The sequence below is a fragment of the Scatophagus argus genome, chromosome 7, assembly GCF_020382885.2.
Source record: "Scatophagus argus isolate fScaArg1 chromosome 7, fScaArg1.pri, whole genome shotgun sequence".
NCBI lineage: Eukaryota > Metazoa > Chordata > Actinopteri > Scatophagidae > Scatophagus > Scatophagus argus.
In genome coordinates, this window is record NC_058499.1 from 19,347,563 (window position 1) to 19,372,515 (window position 24,953).

General features: G+C 41.8%; 1 protein-coding gene across 4 annotated transcripts; it reads right to left on the reverse strand.

The window, feature by feature from the left end:
* Window positions 1–203: 203 nt before the first annotated feature.
* On the reverse strand, window positions 204–23,457 carry kcng4a (potassium voltage-gated channel, subfamily G, member 4a). Of its 4 annotated transcripts, none has more exons than XM_046394691.1 (5): window positions 22,686–23,457; window positions 19,906–19,995; window positions 19,253–19,822; window positions 18,522–19,163; window positions 204–2,390 (listed from the first exon to the last, which is right to left on the reverse strand). In XM_046394691.1, the coding sequence occupies exons 3-5, from the start codon at window positions 19,358–19,360 to the stop codon at window positions 1,521–1,523; spliced, it is 1,620 nt and encodes a 539-aa protein (XP_046250647.1). In that variant the 5' UTR covers window positions 19,361–19,822; window positions 19,906–19,995; window positions 22,686–23,457; the 3' UTR covers window positions 204–1,520. The 4 variants fall into 4 exon arrangements, with proteins under 4 accessions (XP_046250647.1, XP_046250646.1, XP_046250645.1 ...); XM_046394690.1 differs by having other exon boundaries at window positions 22,672–23,457; XM_046394689.1 differs by having other exon boundaries at window positions 19,253–19,995.
* Between the last annotated feature and the right edge of the window lie 1,496 nt (window positions 23,458–24,953).

Genomic DNA, 24,953 nt, shown 5'->3' on the forward strand with positions numbered 1-24,953 from the left:
TGATGTAAGAAGGGGATTGTCACTGAATTGTGGCTCACAGAATAATGATGTGTGTGCGTTTGACTCAGATATCTGTGTCTGTTTCTTCCTCTCTCCTCTGTTCACTGGCAGGAATCTGATTGAGCATTCCAGGCTCGCAAAGGAGATTAGACTGTCGTACCCAGAACAAACTAAAAAACTGCAGCCCAGAAAATGGATTTCTCTCAGATTACTAGGAGAGCTTTTATTTGGAGCGCTGCAAAGTACATGTCATGGTTGTTAGTGTTTGTTGTCTCTCACTTACACATTCTCTCTCTCCAACACAAACACTCCTTCTTTCTCTCCATCCTTTCATTTTCTCATCACCTTATTAAAAAACGATTTGGATCAAAACCTCTGTAATGTCTTCACAAAGTTTACCCAGAGGTCATGGCAGAAAATGGAAAAACCATCACCTCTTTGAGCTTACAAACATACATGTGTGAGAGAGACAGAGACAGAGAGAGAGAGAGAGGGAAATGGCTATACATCATACATGGGCCAAACCATCATGTTGTTTACATTTCTTCTCAGAACATGGCTTTAAGCTTTTCAAAAATAAACTAAGGCCTCATTCAGACGCAATCAGGTGCTGTGGTGATTAGCAAAAGGTTGTGCTGTGGTGTAACTCTTCCAGAAAGGCTTTCTCCATCTGTAACAAGTTTGAAGAGTACTTCGCCCCTCCTGCCGTCTCATGGTAGCACAAAGTAGTCTGAGGTGCCAAAAACGACATTATAGAAAACATGGAGGAAGTCGCAAAAGGCTTGAGCAACAATGATGTTGACCAGCCAGTGTGATCCCTGGGTTATGCGATTGGTCACAGCAGCATGGTGCTGGGTTGTGTTTCTGCACATGTTGACTTTAGTTTAACTTTTCACCCTAGGGCAGTTGTGTTTATTTATTTTGAAACCCCTCCAGCCTGCGCCACAACTGTCTACATGCACTACTCATTCTCAAAATGACTGGGAAGACTAGCCTGTACGTTGCATCACCTGATCTGGCCTGACTGAGGCCTAAAATGAGCACTTCTTTCAACTCATGACAGAAAAGTAGAGTATACAGTAAAAGACACATTTCGAGGTCATACTGTAGGCAACATATTAAAAATAATAAGAACAAAACTAAAAGTTATAGTTGGGCCTATAGGTATTTTCACAGTGGAAGGAAAAGCAACTTTGGATTGAATATTGCATGTTTATGGAAGCAGTTGGTTAATAATATTGGCTTTCTGGTCAGACATGCTGTGACTGTCCAATTTAAAGGGTTTTTTAGTCTTTCTTTTTGTATGTAGTCCACAGTGTGCACAGTTTTGATCTTTTTATCAGTAGACCAAAAAGGAAAGGAAATGCTGTTTAGTCCAATGCAACACAGAACCCTTCCTCAACCCTTTATGGGAAGTGAGGCCTTTGGAGCAATAGTCCTTTCATTGTATGCAACACAGAGATTTGTGAACTCATATCCTCTTGGGAGCTTAGGATTGAGTCAGTCAGTGTAAGTACTGTTCAGAAAGCTGCTGCTGGCAGGCTGTGGTTGTTATTTCCTGCCGATTCATCACCTTTCCCCAACAGTGCGAGAGATTCCAGTGAGTGCACACTATCCTTGTCTAGACGTAATCCCACTGAGTCCCCCCCAACTCCTTCACCCCCCACCTCCTGCATCTCCCCAGAGGCAGCAGCAGCAGCTGCAGCCGCCGCGCACTCCTCTTTGAACAACCGGTCATGCTCCATCTTGAGCTCTTGGTAGGAACGGGAGAACATGTGAAAGATGGAGGTAGCAGGGAACGCCATGATGAGAATCCCGCTGAGAATGCTGCTCAGTGCTACAACCTGTCCTGGAATGGACCTAGGTACCATGTCGCCATAGCCCACTGTTGTCATGGAGATAATGGCCCACCAGTAGGAGGCAGGGATGCTGCTGAAGTCATGGGTGCCAGTGAGCTCGCTCTCAGCCAAGTGGACCAGTGGGGAGAAGAGGGTGACGGCCACGCAAAGAAAAAGCAGGAGGAGGCCAAACTCCCGGGTGCTGCGTCTGACTGTCAGCCCCAGTGTCTGTAGGCCAAGAGAGTGGCGAGCAAGCCGCATCACATAGAGAATCCTCAAGGCCCGCAGAATCCTCAACACCAGGCCCAGTTTGTCCAAATAGCCCTTACCTCCCCCTGGCCTTTCGTGCTCCAGGGTTGGATCCTCCTCTGTCACCACCAAGGACACATAGTAGGGTAGGATGGCCATGGCGTCAATAATGTTGAGTGGCCCGCGGAGGAAGTCCAGCTTGCTGCGGGCCTGAATGAAGCGCAGGATGAACTCCAGGGAGAACCAGGCCACACATACTGTCTCTATGATGAACATGTTGTAGCACTTGGAGGAACACTCACCCTGAAGTAGAGAGGGAAAACGAGGGGTAGGGGAGCAAGAGAGAGTCAGAAACAGAAAGATCGAGGATGAGAGAAGCAGGATTTTGACAGGGAACAAGACAGATGGAGTGTAAAGGCAGGGTGAAATGGGGAGAAGACAAAACTCCTGAGGTCAGGAGTAATCATTAATAAATCATGATCTACAGTCACTCAGTATGCTAAAGCTACTGCAGCAGCACTGATACATAAAAGTGACACAATCAATAAATTACTTTACTAGAGCAGTTTTCAAAGATCAGTTTGACAGTCAGTGGGAGTGCTGACAGAAAGCAATCAGGTTTGCATGCCCTCTAACTACAGTATGAAGGAATGGAAATGCAATAATATAATAATAAAAAAAACCCCTGCAGTACAGAACTCTGCTGTTAAATCACCCTTCTCTTCAAACCTTTGTCCTACACCATCACACAGCTATCCCTGTCACTTTCCCTTTTTCTACAAATAAGCTTTAATTCCACCTCCGCATGAATCCCACTGCAGAAAATGTCTGAAATCACTTCATGGATTCTTGAGTCTTTTTCATATCTAAGAAAAAAAGAGGATACATGTCCCTCTTTTCACTTGTTTCTAATCAAACAGTAACCACTACTGAAAACTGGAAATGGAACCAACATAAAGGGCTTGAAGATGTATTTCCACTAATTATCGTTGCAGGCTCCAAGAGTGTTGGATTCAAACAAACCTCAAACAAATTAATTTCCACAAGAAATTTTTATCTGTGCAATATGTGCATTGTTATCTGTTTTTATACAGTTCTTAGCTTTGGAGAGCTTTCATGGTTTAAAATAATAACTACTTTTCTAAGGTTAATGACCACTCGTGGTCACTGAGTGTTCATATGTTAAGAAACTTTGGAACTAGCATGGCACTCAGTGGTCTTCGAATCAAAGTCCAACATTTTGTCCGATCTATCCATCTTCCTCTCTGTGGACACCATAACTTCCTTTGTTGCTCTGATTGGAAAAGAGTCACGAATCCTACAGCCACTTGAGGTCTTAGTCACTTGAAGGCAAACATATTTCATTATTGCGCATCTGCTGAAACATTTTATTTTTTTCCTTGGGAGGACAGTCGCCTCAGACGTCCATCTGTGGATTTTCTGTCTGCACTGACATACATATTTTTGTACAGCATCTTTCTCAAACAGATCAAGAACCTTCCTTGCCTTCCTTCCTTTCTTAAGTGATTAACATTTTTCTGCCTTATGCAAGTAAAACGGCATCAGGATTCTTTGCTTGTCCAGAAAACAAATTATAACACTCAGTACGAGACCACGCGACTTATTAAGGCAGACATTACTTGGGTTCTCTCAGCCTTTTATCAGTTTCTCCTCATTTTCTCCACTTTCCTCATTGTTCACTCTCTGCATTTATCTCTCTGCTACTGTGTGTCTTATCTATTTTCCTCCCCCCTCATTCTTCCTTTCTCTCTCTGGCACCTTCTCTTTCTCCTTGTGCCTCTGTCTCCACCTTCTCATCATTCATTCTGTTTTCTCCTCCATCACCCTCTCTGGACTCCCTCCCTCTCATCCTTCATCCTCCGTTTGCCCCTCACACCACTCTCTCTCTCTCTCTCTCGCTCGTTCTCTCGAAATCCTTCATTCATTCAGTGCTCCTTTAAGTGAAACAAAACTCCCTCCACTGTTCCTCTCTGCATGATGCATCCTTCACACATACGTCCCATTTATCACTCACGTCCTCTCTGCCTTTCTCACTGATTCTCATCCCAGTGTGACTCTCAGTCTTTCGCTTTGTTCCAATAGATTGACATGCAGCTGCATAATTTGTAATGTTGTACAGTATATGCAGTTTATTACTGAGGTGAAATTTATGTTTTTAGTTGAGAACATTTCCCTTAATGCATTCATTTTGAAACCACTTGTTTTTCTACACTGTGCTAAGCAGAAGGTCTAGTATGTATCTGTTTGTATATGTATCCATTCATTATTCGACCGACAGTGGCTATGACAGCCTATTACTTCAGCCCCTATTGCTCACCCTTCAAACTGTATTGAATAGTACACCTTCTAAAGCTAACTTGCTGCTAGCAAATTGCTGACCATCTGATAAAGGTAAATCTTATAATAAATTTTAATATTCTTAATATTCACCCTGCTTTCTCTCCTCCAAGTGTGGAGGTTCCTATCTGAGTCTTTAGCTGCTAAATGCTGCATTCATTTACCAGCTAGTCGCTAACTCTATCAGTCTGTTATTTGGTGCTGGGCAGGAAGCTTACGATGAGTTTTCAGGGTTCTTTTTTCTTTGGTGCTTGTGAAAAGGGTTGTGTATCATATTTCACCAATATCCAGCCTGACATATAAAATATAATTAATTACAATTAAATCTCTGCAAGTCTGAAGTTTGCAATGAATTTGAGTTTTTAACACCAGTGAGCTGTCTCTTGTTAAAACGTCAGGATCTGTAAGAGTAAATGTCAGTGTCATGCCAAAGTAGCTAAATATTTGTCAGAAAACATTTTCAAGTTCCTTTTTCTGACTTACGAAAAGCTTTCTGGTAATATGAGATATCAATTAAAGTTTATGAGAGTTGTGTTTTCCATCCGAATGTGCTGTAAATCAAAGCCAGTCCTTCATTACATCTTTTTCCATCATCTTAATTGCACCAAATGGTTTTCTAAATCTGAATTTCTGAGCTGCTTTACATAAGAACCTAAAAAAAATGCTCTATGAATGAGCGACAATTCAAGCAATGAACATAATTGTTGGTCTTTGACAGTGATAGGAACACAATTACAGCATACTCATTCAACAGTCATTAAACACGTTGAAATGACTTTAAAGTCCTTACGCTTTGTGTGAGTGCAAATGATAAACTGCTTAATGTAAAAAGTGCCAGTGTTAGCCTGTCTACATGGCTACAGAAAGTGCACTGAAGCAGCCCCAACCAAAAACACAACACTTCATATATTATTACTTATTAAGCTCTTATAGCAAACATGGTGGCAAAGACTTACCTATTTGCAGATTCAACAGGCAAGAAGGACCATTTGCATTCATCTGCAGTTGTGTTTCTGCCTACTTATAATATGAATATAAACCAAATCTTCACTCACCTTTTTAAATTTAACAAACTAGCTTTGTCAGTTTTGTAGTTTTGCAGTTGCCAACTTCATCTGGTACTGAGCAGGAAATACACAGTGTGTTTATTGGGGCCTTTTCAACTTAACAGCTGCTGACTACAACTGGAAATGACATTGAGGGACACTGCAGAGTCAGATGATGGGTTCATAACTATGAGGGATAACACTGGCATAACACAGTAATTTAATCCACTGGTATTTAAAAAATACTGATTAATGTAGCCCATTTTAACTTAGTAAAAGTGCCTTTGAGTAATCTGAAAAACACCCATTCAATTCAACACATTAATAAAATATTAAACATCTATTTTATTGAATTCATCACTTACTCCTTGTTTATTTAGGCATATTAAAGTGTAATCACTGAATGTGGGTCCAGAGCAGCAGTGCAGCAGTTATCAGTGCCCACACAGTAAAAAGTGGAGCCACAATCGCTTCATCTGAACAGCTCATGATTTCTCCAGAGGTCTGAAGGAGTGACTGGGGGATATTTGTTCCTCAAGAAGAGGACATTTACAAAAGAAAAAGACACCGCTGATAGTTTAAAGGGTCCCTTTCCAAGAATCACCACTTCAATGAATCTTTAGCTAAATATCAACCTTTACACTTCTCCTCCTCCTCAATCTTGCCTGCATTCCTCATGACTTCCCTGTCTGATTTCAAGTCTGCTGAGATTTTGGGCTGGCTGTCTGTCCGCTATCAATCTTTCAAACACTTTTCCCCCACAGCTCACATGTTATGTCTCTCACGTGCACCCTCTACCTCTCATTTATTCCCTTCTACTCCGCCATTTCTCTCTCTCCTGCTGACATTAGGCCCATCAGGGCGACACTGTTCTCACCCTCTGCATGATGGGCCATTTGTTACAGCTAGAAGCGTTCCACTTCTCTGTCTCTCTCTCTTTCAAAGACACACACACACACACACACACACACACACACAATACCTCTCAGTACCCACTATCTCCCTGACCTTATCTCCTCTGTATGACTCTCTCTGGAACTGTCAGTGACAGCTCATTTCAACAAAGTCCCTGTTCAGCCCAGCAGCTGGCTCACACTGTGGCTTACATTATTGTCCATATTAACACATCTCAATGTCAAATTAAGACAAAAACCACAGCAAGGGGAGCAGTCAACATATAAGGCGCTCTGAGGGTGTGACCACACACCTTGCATAATTATTACAGCTTTTTGTTTCTTCAATTTCTAGAATAAAACAAATACTACAGTTGCTTCAGAATACACTAGAAAGGACTGAAGCATAAGCCTCAGTCCTTAGGAGAAATCTTAAGCATGAATAATGAAAAAGGCCTTCCAGTGTCGTAGAGACAGGAGCTAATGGTACATATACAATATGTATAATATGTATTTTAAATTAACAATAAGTTACTGTCCCATTACCAATCAAGCTAGCTACAGTACTTTGCTGACTGTTAGGTATTGTGACTGACCAGTGTTAGAGTGTCAGCTGGCTGCTGTGCTAGCAGTCAGCTCAGTACAGCAGTTCACCATCTAACCCTGCGAATCACTGTATCCTCAAGCACTTTGTGAGGACACACGGGTGAGCTTTGCTGTGCTATTTCCTGGCGTGTCCTGGCCTTAACTCAATATCCAAAATATCTAACCATACCATAACCATACACTGTGTTGGTGTCTACATTCTGACTACCCATTGCCAGGCTCTCTGACCTGTGACACTGTGTGTCATGTTATTAAGAAGAAAATCTCTTAAACTTTATTCGAACTTCTAGGTTTCTGAAGTGGTGTGTCTTAGGTTGTGGAACCATTCTACTTGACGAAACAAAGCAAAGTAAATGTATCTGCACTTAACTACACTTAAAATGCATAATGATTCATAGTTGGGGAAAACAGCAGATTAGAGGTAGTTTGAGCTGAAACTGAAGCTGGCTAAAATCTAAAAATCTAAAAAAAAAAAACGTACAGTGCAATGGGAATAATGATTCTGGCTTTAGAAGAAAAGGTCTCAATAGGGCTGTTTTCCTGCTTGTACTAGTATTGGAAACGACAGTGATACTGTCTAAAATGCTGGAACTGGTATCAGTGATCATGCAAGTCTATGCACTGACTGGATACCATGTTATTTATGTAGAAATGGAACCTGGCTACTTACAAGCAGACACAGAGGCAAAGACATTTTTACAGCAGACTGAACCAAAATCCATAAACAGCAAGTGACTGTGTAAAGACCGTTAGTCATTTGTACCTGTGCTAAAAGAACCTTATATAGAAGCCAATGTATGCCTCTGACAGTGTCATTGGTTGGTTTTCAGTCATCTCTCCGACTAAACATCTGGCATTTGTTGCATAATTATGATCATTTTCAGGGTGTTATGTTGATGAGTGTGTTAATGGCTGGGCAGGGAGACAGAGAAATTAAACTGATGCAGAAATGTGTATACAAACACACACACACGCACACACACTGAGTCGTGTTTCCATCACTTCTGGGGACATAGACTTACATTACAGGCTTAACCACCACCTAACCACAACAATAAATATTACTTGTCTAATCCTAACCCCTCCTTAACCTAATTCTAACCTCATCCTAACCTTAAAGCAAGTCTTCACCCTAATATTTAATGGTTTATGTTGTGGGGACTTGCATTTTATCCCCACAACTACAGGAATATGTGTCCACACACACACACACACATACACAGAGAGAGAGAGAGTGCCTTTTACTGATGTGGCAGTTACATATGAATAGGTCGCTCCTTCCTCTTCATAAAGGTAGAAAAACACAATATGTTTAATAGTTACCATACAGTATGTCAAAAAATCATTATAATTCAAGAAAACCATGGCAACGACTACATGTATGTAAATGTGTCTTTTGTTGGACAAGTGAAAGCTTCTATAGGTCTGAATTATAAATGTATTATTTTTCTTCAGACAAAGCCTCACATTTCACTGTGTTCAGCTCGTTAATTAGGGTGACTCTTCCTATAGGCAACTGGCATATTGTTGTTGTACCGTGAATCTTAAAGAGACATGTGGATGTGTGCTTTTGTAACCACTGCATGACTACTAACTCTGGTGTGTTAAAATTTGATCATCGTCCTTAGTAATGCTCTTTGGTGTTTTGGTGTTTGATGTTCACGGTTTGTCTTTTACTCTTGGGGCATGTCTCCCAATCAGGTGCCTGCTGAATCCACGGGTTTGGGCACAAAGGGGAACACAAGAAGAGATTGTGTCCAGCTTTACCGTGCAGCAGACCTTGAGCACACTTTGCACCACTGAATCTGTCTATGCTTCTCCTCTACTGACCTTGCAGTCAATTTTAAAGCTTCTAGAAAGAAGAAGAGAAAGAAGGAGATAAGGCATGGACAAGAGAGGAAGACACACAGAAGGGGGTGTGGCTGAAGGCCACACTGCTGCTGTTAGTCTGAAACACTGCACATCAAGCACTGTGTTCACTAGTAATGGTTTATTAAAGGGCTTGTGTTATGTGACGCTTGTGCCCATCATCATTGTGTTCCCCTGTAACCTGATAGCTGCATGTACACACAAATGCACACACAGTAATGAGTTGTGTCTGCACCCATTCATTTGCAAGAATCCTTGATATGCGTTATGATAAAAGAGAGACAAACCACCAACTGATTTCCCAAGATGATTTACTGTCCACCAACTCTAAATGCCATACGCTGAGCACTGCAACGTGGACATGAGTGTGAGACCAGTTCCAAACAACATTTCATCTGAAGCTGCTGTACTGGCTGCAACGTGTCCTATCACTGACAAAGACCAACAGCTTGTTCACGCTCAAATGCCCTAATGGATAAAAATGAAAGAGGGACAGTGGGGAGGATAGATAGAGAGGACAAAGAAAGATGAGAATAGATGGAGGGAGAGAAAGTGAGTAAGTAGTGCAGAGGGATAGAGGAGAAAAGATTACAAGATTAGTTGATGAGGGAAAGATGAGGTGGCATCTGAAGAATGGGGTTCCCTTCATACTCCATAAGTCTCAGCATGTCAGGATGCTGCGTGTGCTCATTCACACACACACACATCTGCTGCTAGCTCTGCAGACTGTGTGTAGCAGCAGAGCCATGTTGCAAAAGGTGAGTTCAACTGTAGTTATGACAGAGTGGAGCTGCGGTGAGAAGAGAGGTGTTTGATTTTGCGGGTAGAATAAGAATTCATGAGTGGCCAGAGAGGGCTGCCTTGCAGGGGTGGGCACCTGCCCCTCAGTATATAACTTCAGGGAAAAAGAGCTGCTGCTATGTTTCTTTGCTTTTATGTATTTTGTGTGTTGTGTGTCATGGCTGCAGCTACTTTCCTCTGCATCCTCCTCTTCCCTAAGTTCTTTATTTCGAAGATAATTCTGTGATTAGCTCTACAAAATCCACACAAACTTAAGTCAACTCTGACAAGTGAATTGGCACCATGGATCATGTCCAGCCGCAACATTAAAAACACTGACCGGTGAAGTAAATAAAATGAATCACATCTTTAGAATGCAATGTTCTGTGGGGAAATCAACCTAACCCCTCCAAACATTACAACTGAACAAGCTTGTAGTGTCAAACAAGTTCATCAGGATATGTTTTCATTGTCTGTCTTCACTAAGCCCAACAACTGCAATGTCACTAAGTGGTCACACAAGGCTGCTTATTAACCCAGTATGTCAACCCAGTAACTGCTGATTGAGTTCACACAAAAGAAGTAGTGTTGACCTTTCACAAACATGGACAATACTGGCAGCAGAGTGGCATAACTTACAAACCAAGAGTAAACTATAATATTAGACAAAGTGGGAATTTATAAGTAAATTACTTGTAAGTAAAGCAAGTACAAACTTTTGAGCATTGATCAGTCTCTGGGATGATATTGTACATAAAAGTACAATGAAATAGCTTTGACGTTGCTTGTAGCCACAAGAAAATGAAAAGGACAGCAGAGGGCACGCCTACACAGGACTACACCTTTTATAATGTATGCACAAGGTACCATGGTTACTGGTAAGAAGTTAACCCTGAACCCTACAGACTACATACATTATTACTGACTATTGGCTGTAAACTGAATTTATCACTTTAGTGTCTCTTTTATGGTCACATCCTGATGGGAGACTTGTCTTGTTGACGAAAACACCACCAGTTTTGGTCTGATGAGTTTTATTTGGGGAGGATTCAACCTGCTGGTCTTCAGTCTTTTGAAGGACACACATTCCATAGATCATGTCCATGAACTGATGTTCCTCTCCTAATGAAAGGTACCTGACAACAATGGCACTCTGTGTCTGTGTTAAAATATATATTTATTTAAATATAATAATAAAAAAAAACCAAACAAACAAAAAACAGCATTTTACCGTAACACTAACTGTCAACGACAGTCTCCAGCACTAACACATTTACATCTAAGAGGCTCTGTTCATACGCTTCGTGCTGTGCTCATCTATGTTGTGCTGCGGTGTACAATCCTGGCACGGACAGGATAAACACCTCATACTTCGCTGTTCTCTCCCATAATCCCACTTGGCAGCCATGCAGCACATCAGACAGAGAGAATGCAGCTCATAAGCAGATACGCTGCAATAGGCATGAAATCTGCTCCACACTGATACGGTCAAACAGAATGCATACATGCCTGCAGACATAAAAACACAGAAAATGCATGTGCATGCTAATTATTTGTGCACGTGCATTCACACACATATGGCATCAGTGCTTTAATGGAGTCTGATAATTGGCAAAAACTTAGAGATCCTCATGTGGCTTGAGGGTGTGTAAGACTGAGATGGTATGTGTTACACAGTTGTGACAAGTAACCAGTTATAGCAAGAACTGAGCAGGATTTTATAGTGAGATGGACACACACAACCACTTTTTCATGTTGTTATTCATCACCGTAATCTGTTTCACATTATCTTAGTTTAGATGATAAGGTCATCTGCAGCAAATGTAATACTCTCCCTCTCTCTCTCTCTCTCTCCATCCACCAGCGTGTCTAAATTCTTATTTAGTCTCCTTGACTTGTAGTCACTCTGACTGACTGCCAACCTCAGTCTCACCCTGCTGAGCCAACAAAATTTACAGACTTGGACATCTATTTATGTTCCATTCATGTCCATTTAAGGGAGGATGGAAATATGAGGAGGGAAAGATAAAAAACATGACGCATGAAGAATGCATTCTTAATTTTGTGTCCCTGTTGTTACACACTCAGACGAGGCTCATAATTGATGATGTTGTTTTGCCTTCTCGGCTCAGAAGATGTAGCAAGCTGACTCTGTGTATAAAAAGACACCCAGAGTACACACACACACGCAAGCTGAGTCATTTAAAGATTTAATGTTTGTTGTTTGAATTTCCTGTTACAGTATGGGTTTCACTTCTCAGTTTGGAGTTGAATTATCGTAAATAAATATATATACTTGAAAAGCCTATAATTGTATTACTCTTAAACAAGAAATCACTTTGTTTTCCTTCCAAATCAGACTGTGTGCTCCATTGCTTTGAGCTGCAGGGGAAATCTATTCATGCTTCCAAGCCCAGACAGTTGCTGGACATCAAATCACAGCTCTCCTTCAGAAGCAACAAATGTGGAAACTGGCTTTGTTGATTCACATAATTAAATTCTGCACGGTTCTAAAGGAAGAAACGGAACCAGATATTCTTCTAAAATTTTATCACAGCCACAGCTTTGATCTTTTCCAAATGATTCTCAGTGGAGGTGAACATTAGTGCAAATAAGAGAACACATTTTGTTTTTTAGTTTTCTGGCTGATGGGGATATGACAAGCAGATCTGTAAGAGAAAAAGTCCTTCCTGGTCATTCAATTTTTTGTCTTTTTTACATTTGTATTGTGCTTAATCAGATGACTGTATATTTTATACAGCTCTCAGTGCAAATTATAAAACTCCCTGGTAATCACTGAACAGCAGTGCAGCCTGTCTCTAAGAGATGAGCACTGTAAGTGACCAAATATGTTGCTAACAAGCTCAGGCTACGAGCTTAAAGAAGATCATCCTTACCAGGCAAACAGCCTGGAAAATTACGGTTACCATTCTTAAAGGGAGCTCAGTGATCATATTTTAAACACTGCAGCTGTTGTACTGTCGCTCTAAGACACAGTTCATAGACAGCTGCAGATGACATGCGTGTAGTTTCTCGTGCTTTGTTTGATCCTGATATAACAAACTTGTTTTCCAGAGATCAAGAAAAGATCATTTTTGTCACCACAACAGAGGTTGTTTTTCTAGTTTTTGAAACGTGTCAAGATTCTAAAATTGGAATGCTTGTTCTCATGCTGGAGTAAGGACCTTTGCTGAACATTTTGCAATCATTTGGATCAGGAAAAATATTTTTGTCATTATGAGAGAAGAACTGAAAACCCCTTTACCCCTTTACTTTTTTGATCTCTGTCATTCTGTGAAATTGCTCTCAGTTTCTTTCTTTATTTTCATAGCAGTTTGTTCTTCCCATGTGATCACAAATATTATGGATCTACCCCTCCCCCACTCCATGGCCACTTAACAGTTTGTATGATGAGAAAAGTTACTCATCTGTCAAACACAACAAATATTACTATGTAAGTAAAGTAAACCATGAATGCATACACAAGTTTTGAGAGAGAAAGTGTGCATGTGTGTGTGTCCTCCAGTCAGGTATTATCTCTGTGTCTTAGACACTCTAAACTTTGAACAGCTCCTCTGGGAGGAAAGATGACAGAGAAAAGAGGCTTCATGACTGGTTTCGTATTTACATCATCTCTTCTTACTCTGTTCCTTTGTTATCTTCCTCTCCTCCATGACTCAGTCTCCTCTATTTCCTCCCTCCCCTCTAATATAAAGACTCACTTTATCTTCCCTTCAGACGTCACACCACACATTACGCATCTCATTCTGTCTTTCTTTCTTCTTCTTTTTTGTCACACACTCTATAATCACTTTCCCAGACAGGTTTGATTCATAAGATTATTGACACGTCTCTGCTTGAGAACAAGTGATTCGTCAATAAGAAAACGTGTCAAATCTCACAGTCTGAAGCTTAAGTCATGCAGTCTGCTACTCAGATGTCTTTTCTCTCTCTCCGTCCCTCTCTTGATACTTGTGATTGATGCCCTGGGCCGTAATTATTGAACAGCAAATCCCTCTCCAATTTATGGCATTAAGGACATAAAACGGCCACTTCAATTACTCCCCAGGCCAGAGCATGACTGAATTAGGAAAAGGAGAGCAAATCTGATGAGGCTGTCTGAAAATACTCCATCACCCGACAAGAATATTGAAGACATGAATCTGGGCGAGACTCAAGACTGAGAGTAAAACACTGAGACATAAGTGAGTAAACTCCGGCCGGTTATCACTGTGTACTGAGACGTGCTGCTTTGCAGAGAGAGTTATGAACTGTGTACACCCTGTTGTTTCCAATCTAAACACTGTTGCTATCCTTCCACAGATTACAGGGGTCAGCTCTGGGTTAGGACAGTAGTCACAGTAGAACTTTATCCCATGAACCACTGAATGTGTCTACCACGATGTGTGATGTTGACGAAAAGACATCACGCTGTAAAGACAACACACTGAAAGCAGACACCAAGACAATAAGAACAACACACTGCACATGCGCCCACTACTGGAGGATTACATTACGGAGTCAAATATATTTTCCACAACATGAGTTTTTAATATTCTCAGGCAACTAATAAAAAAATGACAAAAAGACACTAATCTTGTTTCCTCAAAATACACTTGATCTTGATTTAAAGCCTAACTGAAACATTACTGTAGCTGCCAAACCTATCCCAATAACCAGACTGCATTTCTGTTTGATTTCATTTCATTCATTCAAACTGACTCTGTAATTGTTTTAGCCAGTTCCTTATTATTATTTGTGCTTGTGGGCCTACAGCAACATCTCATCCACACTTGCTACTGTTTTTCTGTTGTTGTTTTTCTTGAATACAATTGTCTTTTAACATACCATCAGACCCATTTGATATAGTGAACAGGGATGACGGTCTGGAACCAAATTAAGACTATAGTATGTTTTTCTCCACTTCTGTGAGCTTAACACACCTGCACACCTGACAAACAGTGAAAACAAAATGTCCAACTCAAATGCTGTTGGCACATTCCAATATGTGGTGGGACAACACGGTGTCCACATAATGACATTTGAGATTAGCTAACAAATTAGCAAACTTTGTGCACTTCCACACATTCAAGATCTACGCTTGTCCAGAACACATGTCCACAAAGATCAAAGACTGAACTTGAAACGCTGCAGCCCTAAAAACTCCACTGGCAGGTTTACTTTTCTCTCAGCGGGGTCTAAAAATCCACTACCATTTTGACTACCTGATCTTTTATCAATATTTTGGTGCATCCATTTGCATTTTAGAAACACACTGGGGATGTTGTGCTACCCATTAAAATATTGCATCTGTACACAGCCTGAAGGAATAATAGTGGCTCCAGAATTATATGGAGAGATTTTACATGAGGAGCAGAACACTTATAGTGGAGAGATACACACTGACAGCAGGGGATGGAGGAATGGTAGAGTGGTTATTATCAGTGAGCATGAAACTGAGCTTTATAATACCCCTCTCAAGGCATTTAGTTCATTGTGATATACTGTTTGATAGAGAGGATCAATAGAGGACAGGCAGAAATGCATTACATACTGTAGAGATAGACAGAGAGAAGCAGGAGGAGAAGAAGAATTAAGTACTATTTATCTCTAGCTTTTTCCCACCAAAATCTCACTCTCATCTGCCACCCCCCCAATTCTTTCTCCACAGCATGTTCTTTCACTCCACCTCTCATTCTCTCCCTCTCTCAGGCATATCCTCTATTTGTCCTCCTCCATCTTCCGCTTACTTTATCCCTCCTTTCACACTTCTAACCCAAAGTGAGGCAGGCAGAGAAGCAGGATGAATAATGAGTGGACGAGGGAATTTTGGCTCACTCCAGCACAAAGCAAACCTGAGACAGAGACAAACAGCAGGGCCATGTGAATTAAAGATGACAGGAGTCCTGCTGCTCCTGCCTGGACATGTTAGCTGGACACTGTGGTTGGGGTTTAGTAGCTGTACACACAAGAATAATCTGAAACTCAGGGGCATGCAGAGAGAAAAACATGAAAGCAGCAGATGGATTTGTTTACTTTTGGAGGGAGCTGCCATCCCTTTTCCAAGAATGGGCATTGACATGCAAAGAGATGCCTGGATGGACACACACAACCTAACATGTAACCCATGTCCTCACAAGGCTGTGAAGTGTTAGACACAACCAGAAACACACACACACATAAAGCTGAGACGTCCTAGCCAATGGCTGTATATAAAGGCTCCAGTACATGTCATAAACCCCTCCCCCTCTATGTTAACAGATGTTAACTAAAAATGAGAAAATGACAGAAACCATCTTTGTCACTTTAGGTAGTGCTTATCATACCAATGTACAGTGTTCAAGTGTTCATTTTTCTTTTGAGTTTGGTTTAATAAGTTATTCAATGAATCATCATGATTGACAGCTGAGCTTGTAATTGGTTGAGGTAGGTGTTTGGGCAGGAACTCGATCCTGTGGCTCTACTACCTGATCACTACTGTGCAGACTCTGATTCCAAGTGATGTCACTAGCACAAAATGGCAGTGCTTGCACTTTTGTATGGTGGGAGGAGGTGGAAATGCATTGCCCATCTCTATATATGTTAGTGGTCCCAACAAGCCACGTTGTCCTCACAAGGCATGGACTGATACAACCATGAACACACATACACTCATCAGTGTAAAGTTTCACAAAACTAAGCTTTTTCCTGAACAGTCTCATGCCCTTGATAGCAAATACACTAAAATGCATATTCCTTTGTTAATCCATCATTTATCTTCAATAGCCCTGAGGTCCCCAATAGGTGAGCCACAGTCAGGATTTGGACCCAGACTCCTTCCTATCTGGACCTGGACCTATGACAGATAAATTACCGAGAATGATTAGATTCTGATGAAAGACGTCTGTTTTAACTGGGGCAGCATTTCTAATCTTCACAGCACTAGTGGGAACTCACCGACCAATTTGCACATGGTGTGCACTAAAAAGAGAAAAGTAGACTCTGAAAAAAAACAAGAACGGACAGACTCTTACATGTTCATTCTTCCCACAGGCATTTGAAACCACTATATCTCATATCCAGGACCAAGGAAATTATGAAGAGCAATGCTAAGTACCTTTACTCGACAAAACACAGAGCGGGTTTTAAATAAACATACCCACTCCAATCTGAACTGATGGTACAAAAACAAAGTATTTTATATGGCACTGAATCATAATGTTCCTCTTCTCTGAACCTGTCATTCTGTCATCTTGGATCTATAATATTGTCTGTAATATAGTATGATAGTGACAAGTGTGTGTATGCGTATAAGCAGTGGCGTGCAAAGAGTTTTGGGTAGTGAGCTGGACTCTGAGGAGACTGGACTTTATTTCCTCATGGAGCTCCAATGTCTATTGGGTTTTCCAGAGAGATTTACATTTCCAATTTGCTGTTTACATCCAAAATGCAATCATGACGCTATACTTCAGGAAACACAATCTCTTTGCATTCAGCAACACTTGTACTGTGTCTGTGCTTCTGCTGCTGAATATCTGTTTGCTTGTGAATCCTGCTGTATATCTGACTCTTTTGTTGTGAACCTCATCACTGCACACAAAATAAATCCACTGTAGCAGCTGGCTCCACTATGTTTTTTCCCCTGTTGGATAATTCTTGCAGATTTGCCTTAAGCTATAAAAGATCCATAAGACATCACTCAGTCATGTAGATTTACAGTACTCACTGAAACAGACCCAGGGACTTTGTCCAACCTGTGCCCAAGCTCATCCATCTGTGCTGCTATGACTGTCACCAAATACTGGACCCCTGTTGGCAGGGCTCTTGCACTTGATCCTTTGGCTGCCTGTGGCTGCTCATATCAAAATCAATACGGCGGCACTACTGTTGATGACTTCTCAACAGCTGTTGAACAGGTGTGCAGAGTTTTCCTGCGACCAGTTTCTGCTCACACATTGGATGAAAATATGCATAGTATTTCTAATTTAAGCGCAACTGATCACAATTGAACCACAGATACGCTGCAGTAAAAATTTAGTTAGAGAGGATAGAAGACTCAGGAGTAAATGTGTGCAAAATTCAGGGAGAGCCAGATTGGTTACAGTGGATGAGTCCATTAATACTGTATGTATGTGCAAGTGACTGTGTGTGTGTATGTGTGTGTAGGCATGTGGCTTCCAGTGCATGCACGTGTGTTTTGACATGTGTGAATTTGTGCGACTGTAACTGTGTCTTTTGGTGTGCTCATTTGCACGTGCGAGTGTGTCTTTTGTGTAAGATACAGTAAGTCCATTCCATTATTCCCTGGTGTTTACTGACAGACACTGGACGGGCCTCAGTGAGTCTGGCTTCATTATCTCACGCTGCTACGGGCAGACACAGATCACAAGGACATGCAAGGCCAACACACACAAAGAGCTGCATTCAACAGTGATATTTAAAATGGTGTTTTTTTATATGTGAGAATTTTGAAGCCTGCCTTTTTGTAGTGTCACAGTGCCTGCCTCTACCTGAAATGGACAAAATAAGACTCTCACACACTTGTATTTTCTCACTCATAAATACGGCTATACAGACCAGTGATGAAATTCAATGTTACTTTTCAGGAAATAGTTAGTTGGAGATTGTGCCTATACAGGTATTTGGTTTGTCATGTTAAACTGTGAGCAGCTCTGTTACTTCATTTATCTTTGAGCAGATCAGAACCGTGAGAAGAGACAGCAGGAATCATTCGCGCCACTCATGATAAATCTCACTGACAGACATCTACAAAACTTGAATTTATGGGCCGTATTCAAGTTTAAGTATTTTATTTGATGTATTAGTATTAATTTGACTTCATTTCGGGGCCCTGTGCTGCTGACAGCTACTTTCATGACATGAAAACAGAAAGGCTCACTCACCCTGTCTTCTTCCTCTCTGAGGTCTGGCATGGTGCTGATACACAAGCTGACGACAGTCACTGCAACCATGATCACCGACATGCAGGCAAAGATCTTCCCTGGTAAGCCAGATTGTGGATTTTCCACCATATCTCTCAGCCAGTTCATCACCTTTCGGTACCTTGTCTCCTCCACTATCACACGCTGCATGGCGTTTCTCTGCCTGCGCTCTTCCTCTCGCCGCTCCAGCTCGTGCACCTCTTCAATTCGTGTGTACATCTTCCTCTTACAGCAGCGTTCCATGTAGGCCATCTCCACTCCCCAGTAGGTCAGCTCATCATGCAGGGAGAGGACGCACATCTCCCGCAGCAGGCGCAGTTTTCCCGCAGCCAAGAAGTTAAGGATGACCCTGAAGGCTGACGGCGAACGGTCGAAGAAGAACTCCTTGCGGGCTTCGTCGTAGTCATCGCAAATGCTGGCAATGTCCTCAGGTGACCGGCAGCCACAGAGGCGGCCAAGGCGTGTCAGGGGAAATTGCTCCAAGGTGCTCCAGGGGAAGGTGTAGCGGTTTCCCCCAACGTTAATCACTGCTAGAAGGGCATGGTCTACGGACACAAGGTCCTCTGGCCGACGGATGAACTGAGCCCTCTGGTAGTGCACACCCTGAAGAGTGAACAATGAAAACCTCCGCATGAGCAGCTGCATCTGAAATATGTGTGAGAATAGGTTATCAAGTGAAGTCTTAGTCATACCTTGACGGTCTCAGTCTCAGGGATCTCGGTGAAGATGCGGTCAAGACTGCTGTCATCGCTGACAGACAGATTGCTGAAGTCATGGTTGGCGTTGCTGATGATGGGCATGGCAGCATCTGGAAAGCACGCTGCTCCTGACTGGGCAGCTCACACCAGGTAATAACGACAGAAAAAGTCTACAAATTGCACCAGACTCAAGTTTTGAGTCTCAGGACACAGCAGCCTATTCTGAATCACACCCCTCCAACAACTATCATTAACACTTGGACATGAGAGAAGCTTTCCTGCCACAGCTCAGGTCTAGTGTAGACAAGCTGAGCATAAAAATGGCTGTAGCTTTCAGTCGTTTCGGTCTCAGCAACATACTAGCTATGGCTTTGCCTTCCAACAAACAGAAAAACATAGAAACAAGAGGAATCAGGAGCGTCAAATAACCTGTTTCTACATTTGAATGTCAGTGAGTTTTGACACCGCTGTCAGAGAACCACAATAGACTCAGCTGATGTATCAGGATTCAGCATCTGATTAGTGGATAATCCCAGTTTGAAGGAGAGTCTGGAAAAGGAGGGCCTGAATAGAGAGAGGGTTAGAACTGATCAGTGGCTGATAGCTGCAGGGGATGAGCTGGATGAGTCAAGGAGCCAAATATGTACCACCGGGGTGTCCAGGGACAGATGGGGATCCTCTGTGTCACCGCGGCAGGATTACGGAGGGCCTAGACATGTGTTGGTATCAGGCAGGCACTGACAAAAGGAAGAACAGAGATAGACAGAGAGAGAAAGAGAGAGAGAGAGAGAGAGAGAGAGAGAGAGAGAGAGAGAGAGAGAAATGTCAGAATAGAAGTAAGATGGGATGAGATTAGGTCACAATATAGAGCAAGGATGGTCAAATAATAGGATAAAGATGGTATGAAGGCAGAAAATGGTGAGGAAGAGACTGAGAGAGCACAACTCAATGAGACTGCAGTGCTGTAAGCTCCACCTCTTTCACTTCCTTTGCACGAGAAACAAGACAGACACACACATCAGCTCTGCCGCTATAAAGGACCAGTCACTGTGGTCAGTGCAGGACTTGAACAGAAAGCAAAGGAATTTACACTCAAATCAGTTAGCAATTAGGACAGCCTGTTTGGTTTACTTGGTACAGGTGTTAGAAAATTCACTGAATAACAGCAGAAAAGAACATTCAGGTCTGTGGCGTTATTCACACTCAGAGTGAATTATTGGCTCTTGCTGATGGGCAGCAATCCTAGCAATGGACACTGAAACACAGGGTCCAAAATGTTTTTCTTGGCAATACAGCTGCCCTCAAACGTATTGGCACTCTTAGTAGTTACAGTTGCCCAAAATGGCTTTCTTTGTATCAAAGCCTTAAATAATTGTGTTTAATCTCAAACTGGTGCTATTGTTTTTGTCATTTGTCATTCGTCATGAATAGCTATCTTAAGAGTCTTTTTTTTTTCCTTTTCTGGCAAAGAGTAGAACAACAGTGGAAGCATATTTCAAGAAGACTGGCAGGAGGGGCAGGGGTGTCAGTAGATCATTTTCTCAGCCGACATTTCAACTTTTTTGGCAATCCAGGCAGCAAAAGCACAGGTATAATTCCATTTAGTCATTATTAATGCTTTTAAATGTGCCTATGTTTATGCTGCTTTAACATGTCAAAAATAGAAATAAAGGAAACTGAAATTTCTTTTTATGAATAATTGCATGATTCTATATTTTTGAAGGCATCTTTTTTTTTTTTAGAGAGAGATGTTATACATTTTATCAGTGAGATAAAAGGGCTAAAAATCACTTTGTGAAGGCAGTGGGTTAGAGTAGTTTTAGCATTTAATGGTATGTTGGCAGAATATGATGAAAGAATAAGGTTGAGCTTTCCGTTGCTTTCAGGTTGAAACTGCTGGAACTATCCTTTGAGTCTCATTATTCGGTTGCTTCTTGCATCCTGCAACTAACAGTAAACTAGACTACCATTTCTGTGGCCGTGCTGCACTTTTCTTCTGCCAGCTTTTGTTGTGAGCATAACGCTGTAATAGATTTTCCACACTTGCCATGGCAATTTAGAAAAGCTAGAATCTCAAAGGGCAATTCCAGGCTTACTTGCCCATTTCTAAACACACATCAAGGAATAAATGTCTGTGCACACATACATCACTCGTCAGTCACTGTGGCTAGCCCTGACTCCCCGCTGTGATGGTGAACACAGCGTGGTGTCCTGTAATAGAGACCTACAGGGCTGTGGGTTTGTCAGAGGTACAGTAGCTATGTATATATAAAATCAAATTATTATCACAAGTTTTGAGATTATTCTGTTCAGTGTCTGTTTACACTAACCACAGGTTTATTGAATGTGTGACTGGACAGAGCAGACAGTCTGAAGCATTGGAGTGCACCAACATGCACCACCGATTCAGATCCAGGAGGATAGGATACTGTACTAAAGGAACCAATAAATCACTTCTGTCACCATGCTGGTGTTTCATTTCCACCTCACAGGGGGAGCAGAGCATGATAAACTATTTATTAATCGATTTGTATTCCCCCTGGATGTGGTTGGTTTTTCTTAGAGGAAAGTTAATTGATGGAGGTGTAGCAGCACACTGGTGTTATCAGCTTTGCTCGACCTCCTTTGGTTCTCCACTGGACACAAATGACTCACAGCAGAGGAAGGATATCGGAGGAACAGTAAACTCATCTTGTTTCCCTCTAATTTGGAATTTAATTACATGTGAACAATGACATTTTTTGTAAGGCAAATTTACTGTTAACATAATGAACAAATATAAAGTACTAATGAAGTAAATTAAAGTGGAGCAAAACCCAAAAGAATGCGCAAAGGATAAATCATCAATTCTCTACCTTTTAAAAAAAGTATTTTTGTTTACATTGACATGAACTTTTCTATGATGGGGTCATTCCACACTTGCGCATTCAGTCAGGGAGCTTATATTATATTAATGGGCAAGTCAACAGTGACTGCCTTTGCGAGGGACCTGGTGGAAGGACCTGGTCTCCTATGGATCGAGTGTCTCTCTCTGTCTCTTTCTCTCGTCCTCTCACCAATTTGCAAAAGCGAACACACATGAGCTACCAGGACTATTTTTGCGCACTTATTAAGCATAGACCTTTAATTAAGCGTGGTTAAATTGGGCGATTAATTAAGACTTTATAACAAAATCGCGTTGAAATTATTTCTTGGAGAGAAGAAAACAAATAATGTGACACCTAAAGTCAAAATTAAACGTTCCTCAGAGGGCAACGCCACATATATTTCCTATAATACCATTAATTTGAACACACTATGTGTAGTCTAACAATTTGACAGCTATGTTCTACTTGCAGTGTTGACAAGAAAAGATACCGGCTTCCCTCTTTTTAACAACTGTAACATTATTACAACTTCAGACAAATATTCACCTCCAAACACAAACCTCCGCAGGCATCAGAAGAACTTAGAAAGTGCAGCTACCCATCCTGCGCCCGGCACTCATCTCCAGACGGCCAAACCAGCTCGCTATGAAATCCCTTTCGCCTCACAGTCACTCCGATCCTTCAGCACCAAATCAGGGTGTCAACGAGCAGTCCCAGCCGGTGCATGCCATAACAACAGTTCTCCGGCGTCCGCATCATCCGAGGCGGAGAGTCTGACTGAACATATCAGAGATGGAAGCGGCTAAAGGTTTGGTGCGCTGAAAGTGTCCCGTTACAGCTCGATTAGTGGTGCTGCTGCAGGAGGAGGAGGAGGAGGAGGAGGAGGAGGGGGGGGGGAGGAGCAGGGGAAGGGGGCGTTGGAGCTGCGGTGCGCAACACAGGAGACTCCCGGGACCCAAGTTCAAGTTGGAGCATAAGGGTGAAGACAGGCGCAATAGTGACCGGGAGGATGTGAGCTCTCTATTAGGAAAAGGATGGCATTTTACCAGAACTGTAGCAGGAGTGTGGCTCTCAGTATTGTCTCGACATGTCTCCCTCTCTCTCTCTCTTCCCTCTTAGATAACATAAAATTCAAGGACACAGAGGAGATGCTCTCATCCATGTTTTCTACCCTGATCGCTTGACGCGCAACAGGGGGCGCGGTAAGCTCCCAAATTATTCTCTACAGGTCGGCGCTGAAACTGCTGCCAAGCGCCAACTCAGAGTTGGTGATTCCAGTAAGATACATTTTGAGACTGATAACACCATCAGAATTCACACTGAAATCAATGCAAAGACAAAGAGAAATAAAACGCTCATTAAAAGAGACGCCAATAAAGTAAGACAAAAAGCAAAGGTGTTGAGATCTGGTACTATACCACTTAATGCTGAAAGTGAATGTATCAGTCTGAAAAGGCAGATTTGTTCAGTGTGCTGTCTGAATGATTATGGACTTAAGTTTTTTTTTTCTTTGTTTTCCACTGTCCTTTTTATTGAGAACTGCACAATACTAAGATTAAAAAACAATATGAATATGAATATATGAATAACACATAAAGACTGAGCTGGCTGTTTCCATAGAAAACATTCAAATTAGCCAGTTTAGTGGAGAAAGCCTGTTCCTTTATCAGGATACACTTAAGGCTTTAAGGAGTTTTCATGTAACTATGTTATCTGAAAGCACATAGAAGTAGTCTGAATGTTGTTAATAATGTTTTTTTTTATTATTATTCTTTTGTTTGTACACATGTAGATACATATTACACTGTATCTTGTATTTCCACATGGGAAGAGCACGATGTTTGGCATGACAGAAATAAAAACTAACCATCTCTCTCCTACAGTGAGGGGACATAAATGTGACACAGGAAAGCCTGGCCAAACTTTTTAGTAGTGCCATAAGCTAAAAAGTCCTCAGTGTTCAGTTTTCACTTTGAAAACACCGACTGTTCCAGAACAACACATGCTATTTCGTGCCTCCCTCTGCAAGGTTGGAACCAAACTTACACAAGGTAAAAGTGCAGAGAAATAATATCATTGTGCTTGCAGATTTGTCTGCGTTGCTGGCCTCGCACACCCACTTTGTCCTTGAGAGGCAGCTCATTAGGTTGCACGTGCCTCAGGGAACTGCTAAAACAAGCAAACACTTTGTCCAGGCCCTTATGGCTGCTAACGGAGCAGACAACGCATTAGCGAGGGTTGAGATGGAAACTGAAGCGGTGGGGGTCTCTCTCTCTCTCTGTGTGTGTCTGTGTTTGTGTGTGCTGAGAACAGAGATGTTCAGCTTATTGAATCTCTCCATCACTATTCATTAACCTGCAGTCACCATATGCCCAGGGCTGGTTAGTGTATGCAACATGAGACTGATCACACACATTGGCCTATTAGTTCTCAGTCACCTTTATTCTCACAAAGAAGATGACATTACAGTCCCAGCTGAATGGATTAGGTTCCCGGCAATCTGCCTCACTAAGACAGTAATGCAATATGCCTTTTTAATTTTGTCTGTCATTTTCCTTGGCTTTACCACACGCGCAGACAGACAGAAAGAAACACTCACATTCTGAGCTTTTTCCCATCTGGATTTTGCACAGGTGGTAGGTGTTCCTCCAACATTAAATCAGCTAACTTGTTTATGTGTTGCACCATCCCCAGCACACTCTCTGTCCCTGCTTCATTGTTTTGTTTTTTTTTTATTAATCTCAAACACACACACCCATACAATACACCTGCAGCTGCTCACAATCCATCTCACAAACACCACCAATACACATACAGTGCACACATGC